The sequence below is a fragment of the Scomber japonicus genome, chromosome 21, assembly GCF_027409825.1.
Source record: "Scomber japonicus isolate fScoJap1 chromosome 21, fScoJap1.pri, whole genome shotgun sequence".
NCBI classification, from domain to species: domain Eukaryota; kingdom Metazoa; phylum Chordata; class Actinopteri; order Scombriformes; family Scombridae; genus Scomber; species Scomber japonicus.
Window position 1 is genome coordinate 18,840,937 of NC_070598.1, and position 23,682 is coordinate 18,864,618.

Below are 23,682 nucleotides of genomic sequence, written 5' to 3' on the forward strand. Positions count from 1 at the left end.
CCGCCACCAGGCCTCTACGAGGTGGCTGGCCTGTAGCAGGATGATGTGAAACTTATTGCTGAGGTATAAAAATATCCAGACCTCTATGAGCCATGGTTCTGGCTTCACAAAAATAATAATAAAAAAAAGACATTTCCTGTTGAGCCAAGTATAGTTGGAGCTGGACTCTTCAGATGAGCAATCACCTGACAAAGCACACAGTACAATCTTGAATCCAGGGCATAATATTATATGCATCATGTTCATATTTTGTGGTATATTGTTATAACAATATAGCATACATCTGGCTACATTTGTTATAGGACAAACTACTGCACTGTTGTGGAATTGTGTTTTTGCATTCTTAACTAACCTCGTTCAAGATTATTTTTCTGAATTGAGTTTTTAGAGTCATACAATTAGCTGCTTTGCTACTTTGCATCAATCTCCTGTTGCAAAGAAAGACAGTCATTCAGCATGTACAAGGATGGGACAACTATTAAAATACAAAAAACTATAGTAGTAGTTTTTTTCTCAAACATTTGTACACAGTATATCTTTTAAATTTTCAAATATTTTAGTACTATGCACTTGGTGTCTCTGAACTGGAACTGAAATATGGTCTTTCTCCAGTCATTTATTAACTCATTCAGCCTGCAGTAGCAGTAGCAATGTGTAGTGATGACATAGAATCAGTATCAGTCAATTACCTTTTTAAACTGCACAGGGCTATGACACTGTGTCATTCCACCCACACAATGCTACAGCACAAATAAAGACAGACTCACAAACTCACATTTACACAATAGCCCACACAGTATGCTCTGAATCTATTGTGTCAGGTTGTATTGTGATCTATTGTAGCTTTGACCAGTAATTAAAGTAAGGACTTTTTCCTCATCAAAATGTCTATTCAGCCAATGCTCCTTGTTAAGTATTCTTTAAAGACTAGTGATTCTTGTTAGTGTACATAAAGCTTTAGTAGAAGGCGTCATCATCAGTGCTACAATCTGCTTTTACTGCAACATTTTGTTATTAACAGGTAAAATAGATTCTACCTGTCTAAGGATATAGTTCAAGCTAAAATATTAGGAAGATTTAAAAGGTATATTAGCTTGATGTGTAAAAGATACACATAAACCAATCTACGCTACAACAAGGGTTAATGATGTTTTGTAGTAGCATAATAATAATTGATTAAGGAAGGACCTTACCCACAGTAGCAGACCATTTGTTAGTAATTATCGGTTTTTATTAGGAAGCAGCTTCTGAAACTGAACACGTCAATGGTTTACTGCAGAGATTGGGGTCATTGTCTTAATGAAATTACATAGACTAGTACTCATTGTTCCAAGGTGCTATCCTGTCTCTGCAGGTTTGTATTCAATGGACTTTTAATTGGGAGTAATTCACTTCCCATTGCGATTCCATTAATTGTGAGGACTGACCTGCTCCAACAGTCAGTTCCTCACATTTGATCACATTTAGCATCCTGCATAATTAGTAGCACATCTAACGATCTCAGCCTAGAGGAGACCTTTACACAGATGAGATTTCTCAGCACGGGAGGAATCAGCATGCAGTACACACACTTTTTAACACCCACGGAAAATACTTGTTAAGAGAGGCATGAACATATACACGCTTACATGTACGGCAGTGCCCACACACCAGACATACAAACTTACAACCATCAGCAAAGAGTCTTTAATTTTTCCCTCAGCTGCATGAATATTAAAAGTTGGTGTAAGCACATGTGGAGGAATGAATAATCCTCTCTTGCAACCTTACACTTAAAACTAATGACAAACTGCCTCTGAATCAAGAGCAGACACACACAGAAGGCAAAGCTGGGTACAGCTATTTAATCACAGCAATTACCGGTAGAAATGTCAGGGATCAAATGCACATATGAGGTCTTGACCAGGCCACTCATTTGACATGCATGAGCGAGTTGGATCTGTGTCTGCGCCTTTGAGTGAAGATGAACAAGTCACTGATGTCACTAAAAAGGAGAGCAAGCGGAAGAGGAGTATTTTCTTCATATTTGTGGAGCTGGAGGCAGAATTGCATAAAATCATCTCAGACTTTGCCTGGGTATTTATACCACCTGTTGTGCTCAAACCCAAGTGTGGAGGTGTCCTCATTAACAGCAACTACTTTGGAAAATTTTACTAAATCATACTTTTTAATGCATTTCTTTGACATGTATTTTCTTAAATGATAACGACTCCCTCTGTCATCACTGCTTTCAATTCTACTCGTGCTCTATTATGTAGTTTTGGCAGGTCTATGGCTGATCTTGTGGTATACTTGTCCTTGGCCATGCTCACCATATATGCATTGAATATTTCATTGAACAGAACGAGACAGCAGTTAAACCATGGATTCAAGTAATTCATTTATGCATGTTCTGGCCCACAGATATATTTAATATTTCAATGTATCACTACAATGTATTCCAGAAGCCAAATCCAATCTCAAATTAAATCTCAAGCAGGAACAGCTGTTGTGAATACGGGTAACAGCACAAACAAATTTAAATCATTAAGAACACCATTGCTTATTCATGCAAGAGCACCTTGTGCTTGTACCGTGATTGTTTTCTTTTATGATAATATGATTGTGTATTCATTTTTCTCGTTCTCAGGGGCTTCCTGGACCTCCTGGTGAGAAGGGAGAGAATGGTGATGTTGGCCCCATGGTAAGAGACACATCTGCTTCTTGTAAGTTGTCTTATAATTGTTAAATGGACTTTAATAACACTGTATCTCTTTTCTGCAGGGCCCTCCCGGTCCCCCTGGTCCCAGAGGTCCTCAGGGTCCTAGTGGAGCTGATGTATGTATGGTTAATTGATGACAATGTATTTTTACACAAATTTATATCACCTGAATAGATTTTTAAAAAATCTGTTCCATGTAACACTGTGACATAATGTAAATAACGACATTCTTAGTGGTTTTACTTTACCTACTCTATCTTACACTCCAATGCCTCAATATGATCCATTATCCTCTTCCAAGGTGATGGATGATAACTCATCTTTTTTATTTCCTGCTACAGGGTCCCCAAGGTCCTCCAGGTGGAGTGGGCCCCGTGGGATCTGTGGGAGAGAAGGTAAGAGTCAGAACATGGCACCCGAGGGTGTTCTGCCTGCTTAGCGTGATGTTGGGCACTGACATTGTAAAATACTGCTGGCCCACCCCTTCCAGCCCACTCTAGACCACCCAGCTGCCTCCCTTTGTTACCACCTACAGTCTGTTAATTTCATATGCCCAGCCTTTTTTGTCTGAATTAGTGCTTTGACACTATTAATGTGTATTTTACAACACTTCCAACAAGATTCGTCCATTTTACTGCCATTTGGCAGGCGGCTGCACTATAAATACTTAATGCTGCACCACGGCTGTTAAATTGACTCTGGAATATGAAATATGAGGGGCCACCAACACTTTAAAAGGGCACTTGGAGTACAGTAACTTTTAACACCTTAGATAATCAACTACAATTATGGACTCTAATGTTCCTACAATGCCGAGAAGTAAAATGTTGTTTTTTGTTGACACATAAGCCATCCTTTGTATTTTTCTTTAACCTCTTAAACTCCACAAGGACACTGGTGTCCTAGGCCAACATTACTGTCTTTCAGAGTCATTTAAAGAGTTAGTGTGAAGACACTGGTATCATATGTAGCTAAACAACCTGAGGCATCCACTGGCATCAAACACTCCAAAGTTAGGCTAAATATTGGCATTTCAAATCTGTCCCTTGACCCCTCCCCTCATTTTTATGCTAATCTGAAGCCTTTTTAAAAAAATGCAGCTTTTTAGATAAAGTAGATAAAGTATCAATGTGTTATTTATTGCCTGATCTAAAAATAGTGTATTTGTATACTTGTGCATACTAAGGTCCCTCACCAGTCTTAAATTGGGTATGACTGGAAAGCTGTGACTCTTGTGGATTCAATGAGCACAATTGTATTCATGTGTGATGATACCAGTTCCCATAGTAATCATTTCATTGTTGTGAGACTATTTTTTGAAACTTGACCTCACTGTATAAGGATAATCACAGCTTCCAACCACAAACTTGACGCCTTGAGACTTTCCTCAAGGTATACTGGCAATAAGGGGGTTTGTGAGCAATCTCCAGAACATTAGTGCTTGCCATCCAGTTGCCCAAAAATGCAATTTTCACAGAAAGTTTTTGATACCAAATTACAGCATTCATTTTTTCTGTTGTTTTCTGAAAGTCTTGGTGTCTTAATGTGGTATTTTGGAGGGATTTTTGACCATTTTTATCAATTCTTGAGTGGTCATAAATAGTTATATTTAACAAAATGTATCAAACCCCCCCTCAACACCCCCCACCCGAAAAAGACAAAAATGGTCCTATGGTAGAGAGGGGGAGCGGAAGAGGTTAAACAGTTCAACTAAATGCATTCTTTGCCTAATTTGACAATTTCTTTTTTATCCGTTCCAGAAAGAACCAAAATAAAAAAGTTCCATACATGTATTCAAGTTTACCGCTGTCATTAAGAGTTAGTATGCACAAGGTGTTTTGTTAAAGTAGGTGTGACTTTTTTCAAATGCTGCGTCTGAATTTGGAATCCATGTATGGGAGAGAACAGTTATTTGTCCTGACACTGACATTTGTCTAACCACAGGGTGAACAAGGTGAAGCAGGAAACCCAGGACCACCTGGAGAGCCTGGAACTGGGGTAAGTAAGTCTGTCAAGCTAAATATATGTTGCAGTCATGTTTGTGTTGATATGTCTTTATGTACTGTATGTATGTATGCACATGCATATGTATGGTTGTACATACAACACATCTTACTGATCAACATGCATCTCATGTATTAGATTTTCAGTCTTTAACATTGCACCCAGCCTTAGGACAAATATTTGTAGGCCTTTGCTTTGAAAGAAGTTAGCTGCACTTAGTTTACCCTAATATACACAGTGCTAAGCTTGGTAGAAATTATTTTTGCTACCGCGTGGTAGGTAACAGTGTCAGCAGCATTAGCAACACATATATGTAGTTTATCCGCAGTAAAACAGTTGCTTTAATAGATACAAAATCTAATCTAATGAGAACATTTTTCCTACAGTGTGACACTGTGTATTCATTGCAGTGAAAATAATTGCTCCTCACATTGAGGCTGGTAGTTCATCTCAGCATGGTTCTTGTGCTTTGCACCCCATGTCCACATGGCCTGCCAAATTGAGTCTCTTCCCTGACTCTTAAGACATAATTACCAGGAGGATATGCCTGCTGCTTCTGTTCTAAAGAACAATGATTGCAGCCACTAGGAAGCAAGGCATCAAAACAACAGTAACACAATTTGCTGAGTGCAGCCTTTAGCTGTGATTTATCCTGTTTCTGTAGCTACAATGGAGCAGTAGTGAGAGTGCTCTTCAATACCATTTCTTTAGGTTCATCCAATCATAGAATTAGTGTTTATTTTAAATGTAATTTTGAAATATTTTTGAAAGATTGTATTTTAACTTATCTATCCATATGCTGGCCTATGTTATTGTCAAACAGAGATTTATGACAATTTGTTTAGCTTTTTTTTACTTTGACCAAATACCCCTCATTGATGGCTCTATTAACTCTACTGAATCATTTATCATTATTGAGGTGCAGCAGCAGATTGAAAAGATGGCCTGTCTCCAGTGGGAGTGGCAGAGAAGTGTGATTACAAGCATTCATAATGTCCCCTGCTAGTTCCCCATCAACTGCTGGTATCATTGACATTTCCAAAGTCAGTGTGCTGCTTAAGACCCCATCATAAGCACAGCCCAACCCAATGCCTTTCAACTGTCTTTTACATAGAAGTGTTACATTTAGTGTCAATGACAATGTAAGAAGAATAACTTAAAATTACAACAGTGCAACATTATTTTATAATATAGTTCCTATAACAAAAATAAATAGTATTGAGAAAAACTGAATTGACTAGAATTCAGTAAACCCCTCACACAAAGGTGCACTGCTGAAAGTTTTAAATGGTCATAAATACTGTCCATAAAAGAACCACAAATCTTCAACAATGTTGATCACATGCTCTCACTTAACTAACATTTCTGTACTATATGCAAATATAACAAAAGTTATATAAACTTTATATAAAGTTTAATTTAATGTACATTTTATTTAAATGCATTTGGTAAGGCACCATATACAATTTCAGCACAGTAACTTATATACAACTTATATTAGAGTCATTTTAAAACTCATATTTACCTTATTGACCATTTGAAAACAGGCACTGACACTTATACTGACTTATACTGTACCTTAAACAGACAGATAGCCATGCAAAGCATTAAAAACACTATCAAGATTTAGATGTTTACACATTTTAAAAAGAGCTGTGGTGTGTTGTGCAAACATTAAGGGAAATGCAAAAACAGTAATAACATTGTTTCATTTAGCCAAACATTTAATGGGAGTTTAGAGCTGTACATAAAACTGCAGCTCTTCTCTATCATCTGGTGAAGAGTTGCACTGAACAATCACATTAACAGAAGAAGCTGACTGCCTAAATGCAGTGCAGCAAATTTAATATTCAAATCATCATCAGATTCCCCATAAAACCATATTTTGGAGAATCTGCTGGATTCTTTCATGACACAAAGGAAAAGTGTTGTGTCATATAAAACAGAAGGAGAGTGCCATTATATCAGCTGAGGGCTTCAAAGTTCAGGCAATGACAGATGGTGAAGGGGATTAAAGGCAGATATGAAAATCATGTTCAACATATTTATTCTTATCAGGGAGCATAGTGTTTCTTGAAAACATTCTCATTTTAAATTAGTGTGACAGTAGTGAGGCCAAGATTACCAACCATCTCCCCATGGTCTTAATTTGTAATTAGAAATAGTGCAGTGATATACTGTATGTGCACTGATGCTACACACTGAACATTTCAGATTGAGTTGTCCCTTTGTATCAGGACTGAAGAGACACAGTAGCATTATATCTGGGAGGTCAGAGAGCTGAAAAAATACATGTAGGCATTTCAGCATCATTTCACATCAGCAGTGATGTGACCACTCACAGTTGTTGTCTTCTGTTACGCACACTGAGATTAGCTTTGGATCCAATTTCTCTCTGTGGACTCCGACTGCACGTCAGTTTTTATACCCTCTTCAATTCAGTGCAGACAAAAAAAAACAATGCCACCTGTGGTACTGATGTAGTGAATGTCCTCTGCCACTCCTCTCCACTATAGGGACCTAAAGGCGAGAGAGGAGAAAAAGGAGAGGCTGGCCCCCCTGGAGCTGCTGGACCTGCTGGTGCCAAAGGACCCCCTGGAGATGATGGTCCAAAGGGCAACCCTGTAAGTCCACCAAATACTATCAAAATCTGTAAAGCGTGTTTTCTTACACTCAGTCACACAGGCTTAAATGCACTGCTTTAAATGAAACATCTCCCACCAGCCTTGAGGCAAGCAATTGCATCCTAGAACATATTCAAGAGCTAAAAAGCCTTTTTATAGGGGGAGATTATATTTTTTATGCCTGCATGGTAATGGAATGTATTGAGGCCTTTTCTCCTGGATTTGCAACATCATCATTAAGTCTATCAAATTGCCTTCAATGACCATAACCAGGTACACCAGGACTAAATCACTGTCTAAATTACTTACCATGTTCTTAATACCTGTATCTAGGGAAATTATTTCTCAGCAGCAGCGCCTCGGGTTCTTTTGCTACACTGATGCATCTTGTTTGTCTCTCTTAAAGGGTCCCGTTGGATTCCCTGGAGACCCTGGTCCTCCTGGAGAGCCAGGTGTTGCTGTAAGTATGAAATCCTGAAGCAATATTAACCCTTTATAGGCCCATGTAGGTTTTGGTATTGTGAATCACAAAGTAAACAGTGTGATATTTACAATATTTGGATAGATATTCAGGAGACATAATCTAACTTGCACTCTCTCCTGTACAGGGCACGGATGGAGAAGCAGGAGAAAAGGGAGAGGATGGAGAGGCCGGTCAGCCGGTAGGTTGTTGCCATTTCACAGTATACAAAGCAAACATGTGTCTGCATAAGCATATACTTTATCATGTAGTGTACATGGTTCACTTGAGGAGAACTTTGCAAGCACATAATATAATCTCACTATTTTTACAATTACCTACATTATCACTGCGCATGACTGAGTATGTATATTACTTGTTTATTTCGATGTTATATTATTATACTATATTATAGTAATCTGACACAAGTTTGCCTGCAGTAAAACTTGTAATTATATCTAGTGAGTAAATAATTTACACTGCAGCATTTTAATTCATAATATGTATTTCATACTCTTGGGTGTAGGGTAAATGGACTTTTCTACTTTGTAGATTCTGTAGATTCATTAAGTATGATTAGAAATAAAACTGAACAGTAATGTGCTGGGCCTTTGTAAAGCTCAACAAAACACAATTCCTATTAACATTTATGAATGCAAATGAGCCTTTATCATTGCCAAAGGAAAATCTTATATTTACGCTTTGTAAAGTCATTTATTTAATTTTTTTTTTTTTTATTTATGAACATTGATTGTGTGCTCGGATGTTCCAGTGAAAAATAGTGTTTAGAGAGAAATGTGTAAATAGTGTAAATGTTCAGCAACCTTGAGAAGAAAACATGTTTTCTGTTATTCATATTTACATGTAACTGTGTCAATATATAAAAACTGAATATATCTGCCTTCAATGCTCAGTACTGTGAAATACTATTTACCAATGCAAATGATAAAAATTGGTTTGATAGCTTGCAATTAAGTCAGAGATAATTGGATGAAAGTGTCTCAGGGAGCACAGTATGTATCATTTCAGTCAGTGCAGCGCCTCATCGAATTTTAGGTTTTGGCTCAACTCCTTTGGACTATCCTGGGGTTGAATAGTCCCTAAATGTCAATATTCTCTCTGTGTTATTGTCCTTTTGGCAGCTATAAAGAGACATTTAGTGAAGCATACTGTGCTCTCATCAAAATTCATATTTGATTATGTATAAATATATATATTTTTAGTTTTATTGTCTTTTAATGGCATCCTGCACTTCTTGTTTTCCTGCTTGTTTTCAGGGACCACCAGGTCCATCAGGAGAAGCTGGTCCACCTGGCCCACCTGGCAAGAGAGTGAGTTTAAAGCCATTTAGACTAATTTTACTCCATTTTTATTTGTTTGTATGCATCACTGGAACGCTTCCAGTATTAATCTAAAATAGACCAGAATCATGATCCTGATTAGCAGCATTTCATTATTCCAAGAGTGAAAAGTTTTGATATGAAATCTATTGCTTTAGTTAGTGTTAAAATCATGACTCAACAAGCCCATATCAAATTTCTTAGTCATATTTTAAAATAAATGAAAGGATTGTATAACTGTTGGCATTGTACATTAGCTCCTTAGCCAGTGGAGCGGTATCCCTCCCTGCTGCAGTAACTCCTCCTCAACAACTCAATCTTGACAGTAAAGCAGGAGAGATTCATTTTCATTAAAAGTAGAGTGGGGAAAACAAAGTGGGAGATTTAAGGGGTCAAGCTTTGCGCTTTCTGTGAAGAAAAGCCGCCTCAAAGCCTGTTGAGAAATGAACGTAGGGATGTGAAAATCATGAATCAATTTTTTTTTTCTCACCAAGAAATTGAAAAGGCTTACCAAAAAAAAGTAGCTCGAGAAAAAGGAGCGGTGGGTTTTAAACTCATTTACGTCGTTGTGGCAGTGGGAAGAAAGTGAGAGAGATATAGCAAGTCTGACACATTATTGATCCATGGCTGCCTGACTGACAGCCAGAGCAAAACAGAGGCATAACATGGACATGGTAAAGTCGTTAAAAGGTTATGAGAGGAGAGGGGAGGGATACAAGAGTGACCACCTCCAAAACCACCCCCAAAAAACAATAACTTTAATTTAATTGATGTTGATGGTATTTTTAGGGCATTATCATCACTTGAGATTTTGGTCAGGCATCACAAGAAGATTTAGGCCTCTACTGTTCTTTGGGAAAACTTATAAAAGTCTGAGGTAGGATAGAATACAAAAATGTTACTACATTAAAAGTGAATATTTCCATAATGTCCATTCTCACTCCATCCAGTAAGTGGATCCCCTTCATGAACTCCACAGTAGGAAGCTGAGATATCTGAGTGAAACATCAGAGCCACTAAGCTGCTTTTAGTATGCACATAACCAAGATGAACCATTAATATATTTCTAATATGACGTGAAGCTTTAAGTTCACATGAAAATGAGCAGCTATTCTCCTGAATTGTGAAAGAAAAGTCACAATTTCAAGTGACTGACTGCATTACAAAGACTCCACGGCTCAGTCCAATGGGGAGCAAAAACATGTCATGCATTTTTAAACCGGGGTTGATTGCTTTTCTAATGTACCCACCGAATTTACATTCTGAGTATTTAGCATGGTATCAGCATACGCTGCGCCTAAATGGCCTAGGGATTACGGTAAGGAAAAAGGCTATTTTATCACACACAGGTCTTTAATCGCTTGGGAGGGGGAAAAAAGGACCTAAAATGATCCCCGCTACTTCCTGACAGGTTGCTCCTTTGAATACATAATTTCATAGCTAGAGTGGTTTAGGATTGTTGTGTCCTCTCAGCATTTTACCTGTAGAAATTTGCAACAGTTCTTAAAGCTCTCTCTAGCTCAACCTCTGATTCTGAATAAGTCAATGTAGTATTGCAACAAATTTAATATCATTGGATTTACTAATGTCTTAATACTGACAACGAATTCAGCTTTGCTTCTTGACAGAAGTAATTTGGAATTGCTTATTAACCTCATCTGATGTTAATTCTTTTTTTTATCTGGGTTGAGGTCACTCCTTAATTGTTTTATCCTTTTATTCTTTCTCAGTGACAGTTAGCAAATGTGTGTGATTAAGAAGTGTAATAAAATGTGTCTCATACACCTGGTGCTGCAGAGCCAACAAAAAGGTGCTCTGGCAACCTTGAAAAAGAGTACACACCTACACATTGACTCTGGTCGCTGTGTATCGTGCTACAATTGAAATGGCTCTTTGTGCTGATCAAGAGCCTGCCTCTTCACCACCAGTAAGAGGTACACATCAGGAGAAGATGAAAGCTCCAAGACAGGAGGCGAGCTCACATTATAGGCTCTCAGTCAATAGCACTCAGGCTGCAGTCGGCCAGATCAGAGTGAAATTTGGATGGAGAGTGGTTTTGAAGAGGGACGACTGGAGGTGGAGTTGAAAGAAATCGTTGTGGGGCTGAGAGATCCTGACCAGAAAGAAAAGATGACCTCCCAATCCCTGGCATGACTGAAAAAGGGATGTGTGTGTGTTCTCTGTGTGTGTACGTACATGGCTGCATGATTGTACACCTGTGTCTTTAAAGCCAAACAAAGGCATGTCCAAGTCACTCAAATAGATCCCGACACGGCTGAAGTAGTGCACCTTCAAGGGCATTTGATTATCATTCTTGTTCAAAGACAGAACCCACCACGTATTTATCAGGCAAGACAATTGTTCAATATGAAACCTAATAGAAGTAAACTGAAATGCCAAGACGCTGGAGAGATGACCTGACAAACTCTGCAGTGATCATTCCTTGCTTAAAACTAAAGCATTTATAAAGCATACATTCAACATTGCCAATCATGTTCAAAGAAATGAATCAAACATACAAACAAATACAAATATTTTTGCTTCATCATGTCCTGTTAGCCTCTGAAATATTATCAATGATCAGTGATGATTAGTCGCTTGTCTGTACAGTCTGATTGTACAGTGTGAGTGTGTGTTGATGTTGTGTTGAAATGCTAAAGCACTGTCCTCTCATCCTCCTCAGGGACCTCCGGGCGCTGCTGGTGCAGAGGGCAGGCAAGGAGAGAAAGGCGCTAAGGTAACAAAATCAATGCACCCTTTACACAGTAGAGCCGTCTCAGCAAGTCCCTTGGCTACCCCCCCCCCCACCCCACCCCACCCCCACACACACCCTCATTTCCCCCTTGTCGTGCCCACATTGTTCCCTGTCTTAAATTAAAAGCACAGAAAAGCAGATGTAATTTAATTTCCACTCTAGATTAGATGGAAATTTATGGACGCAGCCTATTTGAGTAAAACTAAGATTCACTTGTTTCTTGCATTGTTCTGTGGCTTAATTTCAAGACCGACAAAAGGAGTCAACGCTTTTTATGTCTGGCCCTCAGGTATTCAGAGTTATCATGTTTTTCTTTTTAGTGTGAATCAGAGCTCACTGAATTTACTCTGAGCTTGCATTTTAACATCAATCTCAAGGTTCCATCAGTGTGTATCTACACATATTATGTACTGTATATCAATCAGATTTACTACAGAAAGATAATTCATTTCTCACTTATCCACTGGTTACATGGGTACGGATGTAAAACCTAATTTTCCAGTATGCGTTTGCAATGTCATATGTTAATAGCATTATGAACTCTCTTCACTAAAGCATTTTTTCCCCATATTCCACAGTTAATGAAATATGTTAGATGCTCTGTCATGGTTTTTAAAATGGAAAATCTGCCTTGAATGTGCTTGAAAATCTTTCTTTAAAAGAAAAAATCCCAGCTGTCTCCTACATACCTTGCCACATTTGAGGACAGCAATAATACACAGCGGTTGTATTAAATTCACTAAAGTACTTCTGACTGTTTTGCAAGAAGTCTCTCCTCTATCAATGGCTTGCAGCCCAAACTTGATATCTTATTGTCATGTGCTCTGTCTAGTCTCTGTGCATGTTGCTGTATTTTAAATTACAGTCAGTAAGTATTCTGTGGCACACTTTGATCTTTTGGCTATACCAGTTTTCACATAAACCTCAAATGAAAACAGCAGGATGCAGCAACATCCATCGTTGTGCTTGTTCTGACCCTAAGCTGGAGGTACAGAAGCACTTTGGCTCATTTGATAACTCACACTGTTTTTTACTTGTTCCCATTTACTCATTCTAATCACGGTGTACTGTCTCAGCATAATTTAAAGCTGAAAGCAGCCAACACCTGAATTCAGATTTTTTTTTTTAAGTACTGTGAGATGCCATGATGCTAGAAAGAAAACCTGACAACCTGATATCAAGTGTTGTTTATGAGCTGCAGTGTTTTGGCATGCAGTTGTATTATAATTTACAATGTTGTATATATTATATGAAATACCAAGTCAGTTTAATTTGATTCTTTATTACATTTTGTCTATTTTTCTGTTTGATATTTTGATCAAAGACATTTTTCATTTCAACGTAGTGACATCTCACACATTTCCCCCAATCACTATATCTTTTCTTGCCATCATGGGAGGAGAACAGAACATGAATTTGATGCTCCTCAAAATCTAATTGAAATATCAGCAGCTTTGATCTAAAAAATGTTAGTTTTGTACACAAGGTGAACCCTATGTTTAGTTAAATCATCCCAACAATGAGAACATTATTGAAAAACTTTGAATACTTGGATATTGTTAGGTTGTTCACCCTGAATCACAACTCCTGTTTATCTTACAGGGTGAGGCTGGTGCCGAGGGTCCAGCAGGTAAAACAGGACCAGTTGGGCCCCAGGGACCTTCAGGAAAGCCTGGTCCAGAGGGTCTTCGTGGAATCCCCGGCCCTGTCGTAAGTCTGAGTTACAGCAATGATCTTTTCTGTTTACTCTGCACATACAGTAAATTCAGCTCGGCTCTCAAAAAGACAGAGACACACACCCACTATGTGCACACATAAAAAGTACGGCTAAGGCATGATGATAGACTTCATGGAATAATCAATACTTCCATTTGGCTTATACTTTAGTTTCGCTTGTTTATTCCAACACACTTTTTTTCCCTGTTTGGGCTATTAATCATCGTGCTGAGCACAGAAAATCAATGGCAGGCCGGAGAAAATACAGCAGGCTATAATGCTCACTACAATTGAATGGCTTTTCACAGGGTGAACAAGGACTGCCCGGCTCCCCAGGACAAGACGGTCCACCTGGTCCTATGGTTAGTATGCATAATATCCCCCTCTCTCTCTCAATCAGTGTTTAGCTATCTAGCAAGAGTTTGATTTGTTTGGAACGGTGGAGCTCGGCAGGAAGTTTCTCATTGCTTGCAGTCTAAACAAGCTAACTGGACATACAGAGGTGAATATGCCTCTCAACACCATGTCTGTCTTTGGATCTGTGAATTTCCCAAAAAGCTACACCGCCCCCACAAGTCATAACTGTAATACGTTGATGTTTTTTATCTGTCCTGCACTCTTTTCTCTGCTTTTCTCTCTATAATTGATGTTTTTTTCCTGCCTCTTTTACTGCTCCTTCTCATTTTGACACTTCGTGTTCTCTCTTTTTTTCGCCTTACTCTTCTGTCACAGTCCCTTTTATGTGGCTTTGTACGTATTGCCTCATTCTCTTCAAGCTTTTGCTCTTGCTAGTCTCATACTGTCCTGTCTCTGTTTTTTTCCTTTTTCTCTGTGAAATTGATTGTTAACGTCTGCTCATGTTATTTAGGGCCCTCCTGGTCTTCCTGGTCTGAAAGGTGACCCCGGCTCTAAGGGTGAAAAGGTGAGTGTTGCCTGTTTTCCTTTATCTGACCGCACACCCGTTCCAAATAGGCTATAAGATTAAGCTCTAACTTGAAGTCTGAACCAAGTGATCTTGTTGCAGACTTCGAGGCTACCCACACAGCTTCCAAAACTTTGAAACTGTTTAAAAAAAAAAAAAATCTTTTTAGAATTAGAAAAGCCACATTAATCCCAATGTAGGACTGTGTTAACATTTTGGAAACAAATTAGTTTTTGCCTTTGTTGCTGTAAGAGAAAAACTCTTAACAGGATTGAATATGCAGCTGAATGTGATGTATCACTCTAATCTGTCTAATCTTGCTCTTTTCTTCTCTGCCACTGTCAAATTTGCTGGTGAAATATAACTGCAAAGGATATTCAGACAGCACACATTACTCTATCTAAATTGCCTCCCACACACTGACATGATGGCTTGAGAGAGAGCAGTTTAAAAGCACACAATAGAGGCACTGTGTTGCTGTGCGTTTTTAATGCTGTCAAATCATTGGGCCTGGTTTAAGCTCACCCATTTCAAAGTCATCATCCTTGTGTTGTGAATTGGTCTTGGTCACGTTTGCATTTACAGAGAAGATTTTTTTTTTGTCTGTTGCAAGAGAGACATTTCAATTACTATGCCCAAAGATTTGTATTATAATGAAACTACACCCATCACAGCCTGCCATGTGCTCTCCATTTTTGTTGAAGAAAGCAGTGGTAGTTTTGCCCTTGTCAGACGTCCATGCAGTAGTAGTTAAGTCACACTTTCTGAATTGCTGTTTTATTTAATGTACTTTTGTGTGTGTGTTTGTGTGTGTGTGTGTGTGCGCACATTTGTTTTCATCCTACAGGGTCACCCAGGTTTGATTGGTCTGATTGGACCCCCCGGAGAACAAGGAGAGAAGGGAGACCGAGGTCTGCCTGGGCCCCAAGGTTCTCCTGGTGGCAAGGGCGATGGTGTAAGTGATTGATGACTCCATTCCCATGCTGGTCCTCTGGTCATTGGCCCTCCACCTCTTGCCATTTTTTAGCCCATTTGCCCTTCCACACTTGCTGCAGTCACTTGCTGTTGACTAAGACTCATTGAAAAAGGTTCAGCCGAGCCCTGCAGTGCAATGCACATATCCTCCCTCACCACATCACTTCCAGTCAACAAACATTCAATTAGTTCTGTATTTTACTCATTCATATTAGTCAAAAGATGAAAAAGCCTTAGTAAGTAAAACATCTTTATAAATGTGACAATGAGGCACTGTATTTAAAATACTGAGTTATTTTTTCTCCCTCCACTGTTTTTGCAGTACCTTGGTCTGAATATATACAAGAATTTCTTCTGCAGATTTTCTTTTTACCATAAAACCGCCTAGTGTCATTTTGGTCTGTGAATCTGATTCCTATTGTAATAACATAATATCCTGCATTGTGGAAGACGATGATGATAAGACTTTTTTTCTCAACTACCGAGCCCTCCTCTTACAGTTAGAAACAGATAGCACTGAAGGGCGGTTGAAGCTCAGTCTTGAGAAAGGACTGAAGGCGCACCCTTCATCCATTTTTAAACAAACATTGGAGAATGACTGAATATGCTATTCCGTCCTGCTGTGGACCTCAGCCTGCCCTGGCTGAGTGATTTAAGGTGATGGGTTGGATTAAGTATCTGGAGATTAACCCTAATGAAATTGTAATGTCCACTTTTGTCAGAGCGCAAGGGCTTCAAAAAAGTTTTTTCTCAGTTTACCATTTCTATTTCAGGGCCTGAAAATCATATTGTTTGGTTTCATTTCCTTTGGCTTCATTTCATTTCCATCATTTCCATTGCCAAAATTGAGCTGTATGACTGTGAAAGGCCAGGTTAAAAAAAACGGCAGCCCTCAAGTGCTGTATTTGGCCTTCTCTTGATAGCTAAAGTGGAGCTGTCTCTCTATCTTGGCTAATAAAAAAAAAATCCATAATTCCATGTGAAAGCAGGCTACCATTACACATCTGTTGAGCTCAATGCTGCATTCATGCCACGTGCCTTGTATTGCGTCATCACATTCTGACTTTTTCTACACATCGATTCTCTCATTATTCAAGTCTCACAATTAAACTTTCATCTCGAATGTTTCTTTAATATATGGCTGACTCCTGCTTTCATCTCATCTTATCACAGGGTATCAATGGAGCTTCTGGTCCTCTCGGTCCTCCAGGTCCCCCTGGTCTGCCTGTAAGTCTTTTTACTGATTCGATCATTCATTTAGATTCTACGCTGCAGATAGAGCGACTTTGCTAAATTGCTGTGCTTATGTCCTGTCTCATGTAGGGTCCTCAAGGTCCCAAGGGATCCAAGGGTTCATCTGTGAGTAAATCAGTGTTTTAAAGGCATATTGTCACTGTGATAATAATCTCTGCAAAGTTTGTGTGTTATACGCAGCTTGGATAACATGTTTCTATTCATGCTTCTTCCAGGGTCCTGCAGGTCCAAAAGGAGACACTGGTTCAGTTGGTCCTCCTGGTCCTCCTGTGAGTATTTAAGATTTCTACTGTTGTCTGTGTTTTTCTACTAAGACCAAGTTAAAACTGTCACAGTATCAGTGTACAGGTTGTACAATGTCTTTGAGGTCAGTGTTCCAGTGTGAAATCTAAAATATTGTTCCTATTGCACCCCACAGGGCTCACCAGGTGAGGTTATCCAGCCTCTTCCCATCCGGTCACCCAAGAAGACGAAGCGCTCCAGTGACATGCAGTCAGACGCAGTCGGTACCCTCATGGACTACGGCGAGGGCATGGAGGACATCTTCGGCTCACTCAACAACCTCAAACAGGACATTGAACGTATGAAATACCCCATGGGCACACAAAACAACCCTGCCAGAACATGCAAAGACCTGCAGCTCTGCCACCCAGAGTTCCCTGATGGTAAGTTAAAAGGGAAGAGATTTTTGTTTGAAAACACTTTCCTCTTATCAGTGTAACTCACAGTCAGGCTGCAGAGGTGAAGCGCTCCATAACACTCTGTAATTGAGACAACAGAATTGCTCCCTATTTTCTCAAATCTTGTTGTTATGTCTGCACACCATTTCTTTGGACAAACTGAAACTGAAGTGAAAAAAAAATCAAGGTTTCTTGTTGAAAGCAAAATATGGACTTGTCTGTGTTAAAGCTCGAGTTGGGGCTTTTGTCTCCCCCTTTTGGCAGTAATTACAAAAACACGTGCATACATCATAGTCTCCGGTGTAGCCTATCTGTCTCTACTGTTGTGGCTATAAAACAGTAGATAAATTGTTGAGTATCACACAAACACTGCAAAATGATTAGTTTCACGCTACACATCATTCGTTTTATGCGCTGTACTATTAAATTATTTTATCCTCTTTCAAGTTGGCTGAGAAATAACTGGAAGTTAGCCGCTCAACCAGTGGAAGTCTCTGGTGCATATGCTCTGCCCACAGAGCATGCACAGTATGCATTCACCAGATTAAAAACTCTGTACACTGTGAAATACAGAGAGATTTAACTGGTGGTTATAGGCATAATCAGCATTGTTTGCACTCATTTGGCAAGGGCTTGAATATAATAAACGTTCATTTATATGTAAAAGTTCTGCACTGCAGGTTTAAAGCTTGTGCCTCTCTTGTTCCTTTAGTGTCCTTTAGTCTGGCCATTTAGGTATATATGTGCCTTCTGTTTAATTGAGTAATTTTATATGACTTCTGGGACCTCAGTCCCCTCAGTGCTGTTAAGGGTCATCAGCATGAAAAGTGAGCAGTATGGCCGATAAAGACACTGTTGTGATTGACAGCAGTGTTGATTGGTTTAGGTTTACTGTTGAATTGTTACACATAAATTATACCCTGCTTCAGGCAAAATATATATAAGACATGTATAAGCCATGAAAATGAGCACTAAATTACCTTTAAGCACAACTTCAAATAGGATCAAGGAATTCAGCACACTTAATTCTGAAATGGAGCTTAAAGCCATTTTCTGTGGACATCAGTGGAACAGGATGTTTGAGTGTGCTTGGTTCTCCTCAGGCGAATACTGGATTGATCCAAACCAAGGCTGCTCGGGGGATTCCTTCAAAGTCTACTGTAACTTCACTGCCGGGGGCGAAACCTGCATCTACCCAGATAAGAAGTCCAATGGAGTAAGTAACTTTGGAATTGTACCCACGAGATTCCTAACTGCCTGTTTCTAATCATCATTTCTCATCGAATATTAAGTCGTCATGTTAACCCACACATCAGCACACAGCGTACCACTAGTCAGACATTGTCTGCTTCAGGGCTGAGCTTGTACACATTTGTTGCAAACGGCGCAAACACCACCAAAAGGCAAATACTATACAATGATCAGAGTCTGTGAAGTCTGTGAAAACGATATTTCAAAGTTGTTAAAATAATAAACAGGTTTATCTTCTGCTCCCAGATGATAAATGTTGATGCTACCCATGAGGTGGTGCTTTATACAACACGTCTTTTTTCCATGTTTGCTGCATGGTTCATAACAAAAAAATAATGCCCACAATATTGTCTATTAATCTGCTCTCTCTGGTTTGGTTTTCCTCAGGTTAGAATATCTTCATGGCCCAAAGAAGTCCCTGGTTCATGGTTCAGTGAATTTAAGCGTGGTAAAATAGTAAGTCTTTTCTCTCATTCTTCTTCTTCTTCTTCTTCTTTCATCCAGCTCCTCAAGCTCACTACACAAAACAGATACTATTTCACTCAGTGTTGTACTAAAAGGATTGTTCCATATCTCCTATTTTTCCTGTATTCTTTCCTGCAATCTACGTGCAGTGACTCTGCAAAATGGCAGATGAAGCTAATAGACTCAAATAGCAGCACCACCCATGAAATGGTGAGGCAGTGACCCAAAGTTGCTCCCCATAAAGAAATCCCAAACTACCTAATGGTTTGAGTGTGTTCATATTTTAGGCAAAGCCAGAAACAGAGATTATTTCCAAGAGCAAGAGATTTTTTTATCATGAATAAGATGGTGCTTTTAGTAAAAATAATCTATGTCCTTTTGAACCAGTGCCTCCTTTTTCATAATGGTGGTAACATTACAAGTCTCACACTGTTCCGTATAAAAAATAGTGCATCAATAAAATATTACAGAGGATTCAAACAGAATACCTCAGAGTTTCAGCACTCCAGTAGTCCTCACTCTGCCCTTGAACAGTTAAAAAATATCTACGTAAACATCAGCTACTATTTCTTATAGTCAGAAATGAAAGATACTAGTTTGTCCTGCTCCATCAAACTGGTGTCACGCTGATAAATTTCCACAGAGACTAGACTTTAAAAGCCTGACTGTGACAGAGCGCTGTACGGCTTTGTAGTATCAAAAGTACATTACATCTACTGTCACTGAACTGAGAGCACTTTAATGCACATGTTCAGACAAGGTTCACACAGAGTTAATGTTCCAGTCAGAGCATTGTGTGCTGGGCCGCAACTAACAATTATTTTCACTAGCAGTTAATCCGCCAATTATACTCTTGATTGATTAATCATGTTGTCTAAAATGTCAGAAAATAGTATTTTAAAAAAGCTAAATATTTTTCCCAGAGTACAAAGTGACATATTCAAAGGTCTTGTTTTGTCAGAAGCTAAAACCTGAGAATTTGAGGCATATTATGAAATGACTGAAATGAATATCAATGATAAAAATCAAATTATTTAGGTAATTGATAAAGCACTCCTTGTGTGGCTGGTTGTGAAATAGCATTCATCTGTGTTGGGAAGGATGATGAAATGATGAATCTATCTGTGCAGACGTCAGTCTGATATCACATATTTGAACAGAGGGCTTTTAAGTGATGTTACACATCTTCTAGTGGCCATATTTCAACTTGTCAGTAGTACTGTGGATGCTTCAGGAATGTCATAAGAAGTAGCGATAAAGTGTTGATGTGTAACTACACTATCCTTGTGTGACTCAGAAAGCCAGCGAGTGCTACTGTACCTCAGCTGGAAACGCTCTCTAATTCTTACTGGTATTTATACATCAGTGAGGGGAAACTGTCCTTCTATCAGTTTATTATAGTTTAACTGGTCCTTTCCTAAACTACGTCACTGTTTTATGGGCCAGTAATACTCTTATGTTAGAGAACTTTACACAATATCAAAGGAACTTGTTAGATTAGCTGCTTCTTCTAATAGGAAATAAACCATCAGCGCCTTTTAACAGTCTTCAAAATGAATAAACAGTACAGACTTCAATAATACATACTTCATCTTTAATTCTAACTCAGTTCTCTCTGCTGGAACTCAAGACTTTTTGGAATTTCTTTTAAATGAATTGAGTTATATACATTTAGTGGTCTGTTTTAAGTATCTTCATCTTGTATTCTGTTCCAGTAATGCAGCTGAGATACAGAGAAGCTGTAAAAGTACTGATATATGAAACATGTATCATCTTTATCTATTTACAAAAACATGAGTTGTTCATTTCATTCTCTTGTATTTCTATGCCTATGATTTATAAGGAAATAATTGAATCCAGCTGTTAAGTGAAAATGCATATCTATGTTCTTCTTACATATTGACTTGTTCCCCTCCACAGTTTTCCTATGTTGACGCAGATGGAAGCTCAATAAACATGGTACAGATGACCTTCCTCAGACTACTGACAGCCTCAGCCAGGCAAAACTTCACCTACAGCTGCCACCAGTCCGTGGCGTGGCACGACGCCACCAGTGACAGCTACGACAAGGCGCTGCGCTTCCTGGGTGCCAACGATGAGGAGATGTCCTACGACAATAACCCCTACATCAAGGCCATCTCAGACGGATGTGCGGTAAGTGTCCATAGATGCTGTGTGTCCAAATGAGGCATTATGTGGATGAGTCTGTCACTGACATCACTCAGACTGACTGTGTGTTAGTACAAGTAGAGAGATGATGTGAGAGATTCATAAGACAAATGCTTTCTGCTGTTTCGCCCTTCATGTTTCATTTTTTGGATGAGTTGACCTAGCTAGCTGCTTTCTGAAAAAAACTAATTAAGAGGTGATTATTCAACAAAAATCCAGCATGATTTCTGACATATTTACTCCTGTAGTGTAGTGTTTGAAATAAAAGTTGAAGAACTGTCAAGCTTTGAACGGTTGTAATCGGTTTCTGATCCATTGGAAACTTGCTGAACAGAACTATTACACCTGAAATGAAATCCAACTGGCATGTTAACAGGAGGTGTGGAGAGCTGTGATTGTAGTCGATGACAGCTGGTGACAGCCCACATCTAAGCCACACGTTAGCAACGTTTTTCCAGTAGCTCAGGTCTGCAGGAAATGAAATGACTGACCTGATAATCAGCTTGCTCGTAGTGTGAACTCGTGTTGGAGACATGAAAAGACTCTGTTTATTCTTCTGGGTGTGCATTTCTAATCTGGTCCTTTATGTTTGTGTGTGTGTGTCTCTCTCTCTCTCTGCAGATGAGGAAGGGCTATGGAAAGACTGTGATGGAGATTAATACTCCCAAAATCGATCAGGTTCCAATCATCGATGTCATGTTGACTGACTTTGGGGACCCTAACCAGAAATTTGGGTTTGAAGTTGGGCCCGTCTGCTTCCTTGGCTAAATAAAAAAGAAAAAAAGAAAAAAAAAGGACTTGATGGGGCCAGCAAAGAAAGTCAAGTTGAGACGTTTTGGGTACCACCAAACCCCATTTCTAGCCCCCCACCCTTTTCTATGCCACATGCAAGTTTTGAATAAGAGATGGTGTAGCAAACATGTCTTTCCATGTATGTACGTGTAACCCAGGAAAATACTTGTTGCCCTTGTAGGGCTCGAACCACATGACTTAACCACGTCACGGAGCAAAGGTGAAGGACATTTGAAAGCGTGGCAGAGGAGGGTGAATCGGAGATAACCAAGAGAGGGGGTCGGGAGACATAGGGGACACAGACCTCCTCTCTGGATTCTCCAGGTGCTGTATGAAAACGACTACAATGGTGCTTGTTCAAAACACACAAAAAAGTATAAAGAGGTGCTAAGAAAAGAAGGTGTATTTTGATAATTATAAAAACTGTAATTATTATTTTGTACAATACTGTTATTTCTGAATCCACTTTCAAAACTTGCATGTGTATCAGATTCTGCTTCTGGCTCTTTAATTTCAACGTTGGTTCAAAGATATACAGTGTAAGTTAAAGACATCATTAAATCAAATAAATTTATAATTTTGGTATTTTTTGTTTGTTCAACACATACTGTGTACTTGTCATGAAGCAAATAAAGTGAGCATTCAAACAATTCTCTATTGCTAAATTAGACTGTATGCCCTTTGTATATATTGACAGTCCAAAGCTTGAGGTTATTTGCTGTTTTGCCCTCCTGACCGTAGGTGAAACAACTGGAAGTTATCACACCAGCACGTACACGGCAACATCTCCCACTAATGTTGTGATCCTGTGCTAGTAGGAAGCAATCATGGCATTCATTTTTCTTTTATTTAATTCTATTTGTTGTTTTTTTTTTCAGTTTTGTTTTCTGACAGGCTTTTTATTTTGGTTGTATACCTCAAACTTTCTTGATAACCTTTTAAGATGCAAGGATGTTATGCCCTGTATATACCTTGGTTAAGCAATTAAGTTTATATATTTTGGGTGGGGATTTTTTTAAAGAGAGAAATACGTAACTGCTAGACATCCACTGTTCAAATCCTTCTGTGAATGCAATGAGAAGCCCTTTAGGTGACCCATTTTTGTAACTAAAATGAGAAAATGGTTTAATGTGCTTTTTATAGTTCATTTAAATATTAAAACTGGATTTTAAACAACGGTGAAGTGAATGTCTCAATTGTTTGTGTAAGATGACTTTGGAGTAGATTACCTACTGTACATGTCAAATGCTTTAAATCAAAGATGTGTTAATTCAACTAAAGACTCTGGGCTGGTGCAATTCCATCTCTCTTGAAACCAATAAAGTACCATCTTACAATAATTTCTTTTCATTTTTAGTATATGAATGGAAACTTGAATAAAGTGTCTGCTTTTGTTTGTCCCAGGAGGGATTGAAAAAAAAAAAAGATCTGCTTATGTAAGTGTTCCAAAATTTGGTGGATGTGACACTGAGAAGGATTAGCTGGGGACTTGAAACACACACACACACACACATACATTCACTTTATCTCCACTGGATTTTTTCATTCAGATAGAGGGAAACATCAAGAGTTAT

At 38.8% G+C, this 23,682-nt stretch overlaps 1 protein-coding gene across 3 annotated transcripts in view; it reads left to right on the plus strand.

Moving 5' to 3' along the window:
• Positions 1–22,084, plus strand: part of col11a1a (collagen, type XI, alpha 1a) — an 85,400-nt gene extending 63,316 nt beyond the window's left edge. For all 3 annotated transcript variants that reach the window (XM_053342741.1, XM_053342740.1, XM_053342742.1), the window contains exons 47-67: positions 2,630–2,683; positions 2,764–2,817; positions 3,043–3,096; positions 4,646–4,699; positions 7,222–7,329; positions 7,736–7,789; positions 7,938–7,991; positions 9,067–9,120; positions 11,813–11,866; positions 13,487–13,594; positions 13,909–13,962; positions 14,469–14,522; positions 15,370–15,477; positions 16,671–16,724; positions 16,821–16,856; positions 16,967–17,020; positions 17,170–17,416; positions 18,535–18,647; positions 19,070–19,138; positions 21,068–21,301; positions 21,938–22,084. In XM_053342741.1, coding sequence (XP_053198716.1) covers positions 2,630–2,683; positions 2,764–2,817; positions 3,043–3,096; positions 4,646–4,699; positions 7,222–7,329; positions 7,736–7,789; positions 7,938–7,991; positions 9,067–9,120; positions 11,813–11,866; positions 13,487–13,594; positions 13,909–13,962; positions 14,469–14,522; positions 15,370–15,477; positions 16,671–16,724; positions 16,821–16,856; positions 16,967–17,020; positions 17,170–17,416; positions 18,535–18,647; positions 19,070–19,138; positions 21,068–21,301; positions 21,938–22,084 — 1,818 coding nt within the window. The remainder of the gene's footprint in view (positions 1–2,629; positions 2,684–2,763; positions 2,818–3,042; positions 3,097–4,645; positions 4,700–7,221; positions 7,330–7,735; positions 7,790–7,937; positions 7,992–9,066; positions 9,121–11,812; positions 11,867–13,486; positions 13,595–13,908; positions 13,963–14,468; positions 14,523–15,369; positions 15,478–16,670; positions 16,725–16,820; positions 16,857–16,966; positions 17,021–17,169; positions 17,417–18,534; positions 18,648–19,069; positions 19,139–21,067; positions 21,302–21,937) is intronic.
• The last annotated feature ends 1,598 nt before the right edge of the window (positions 22,085–23,682 follow it).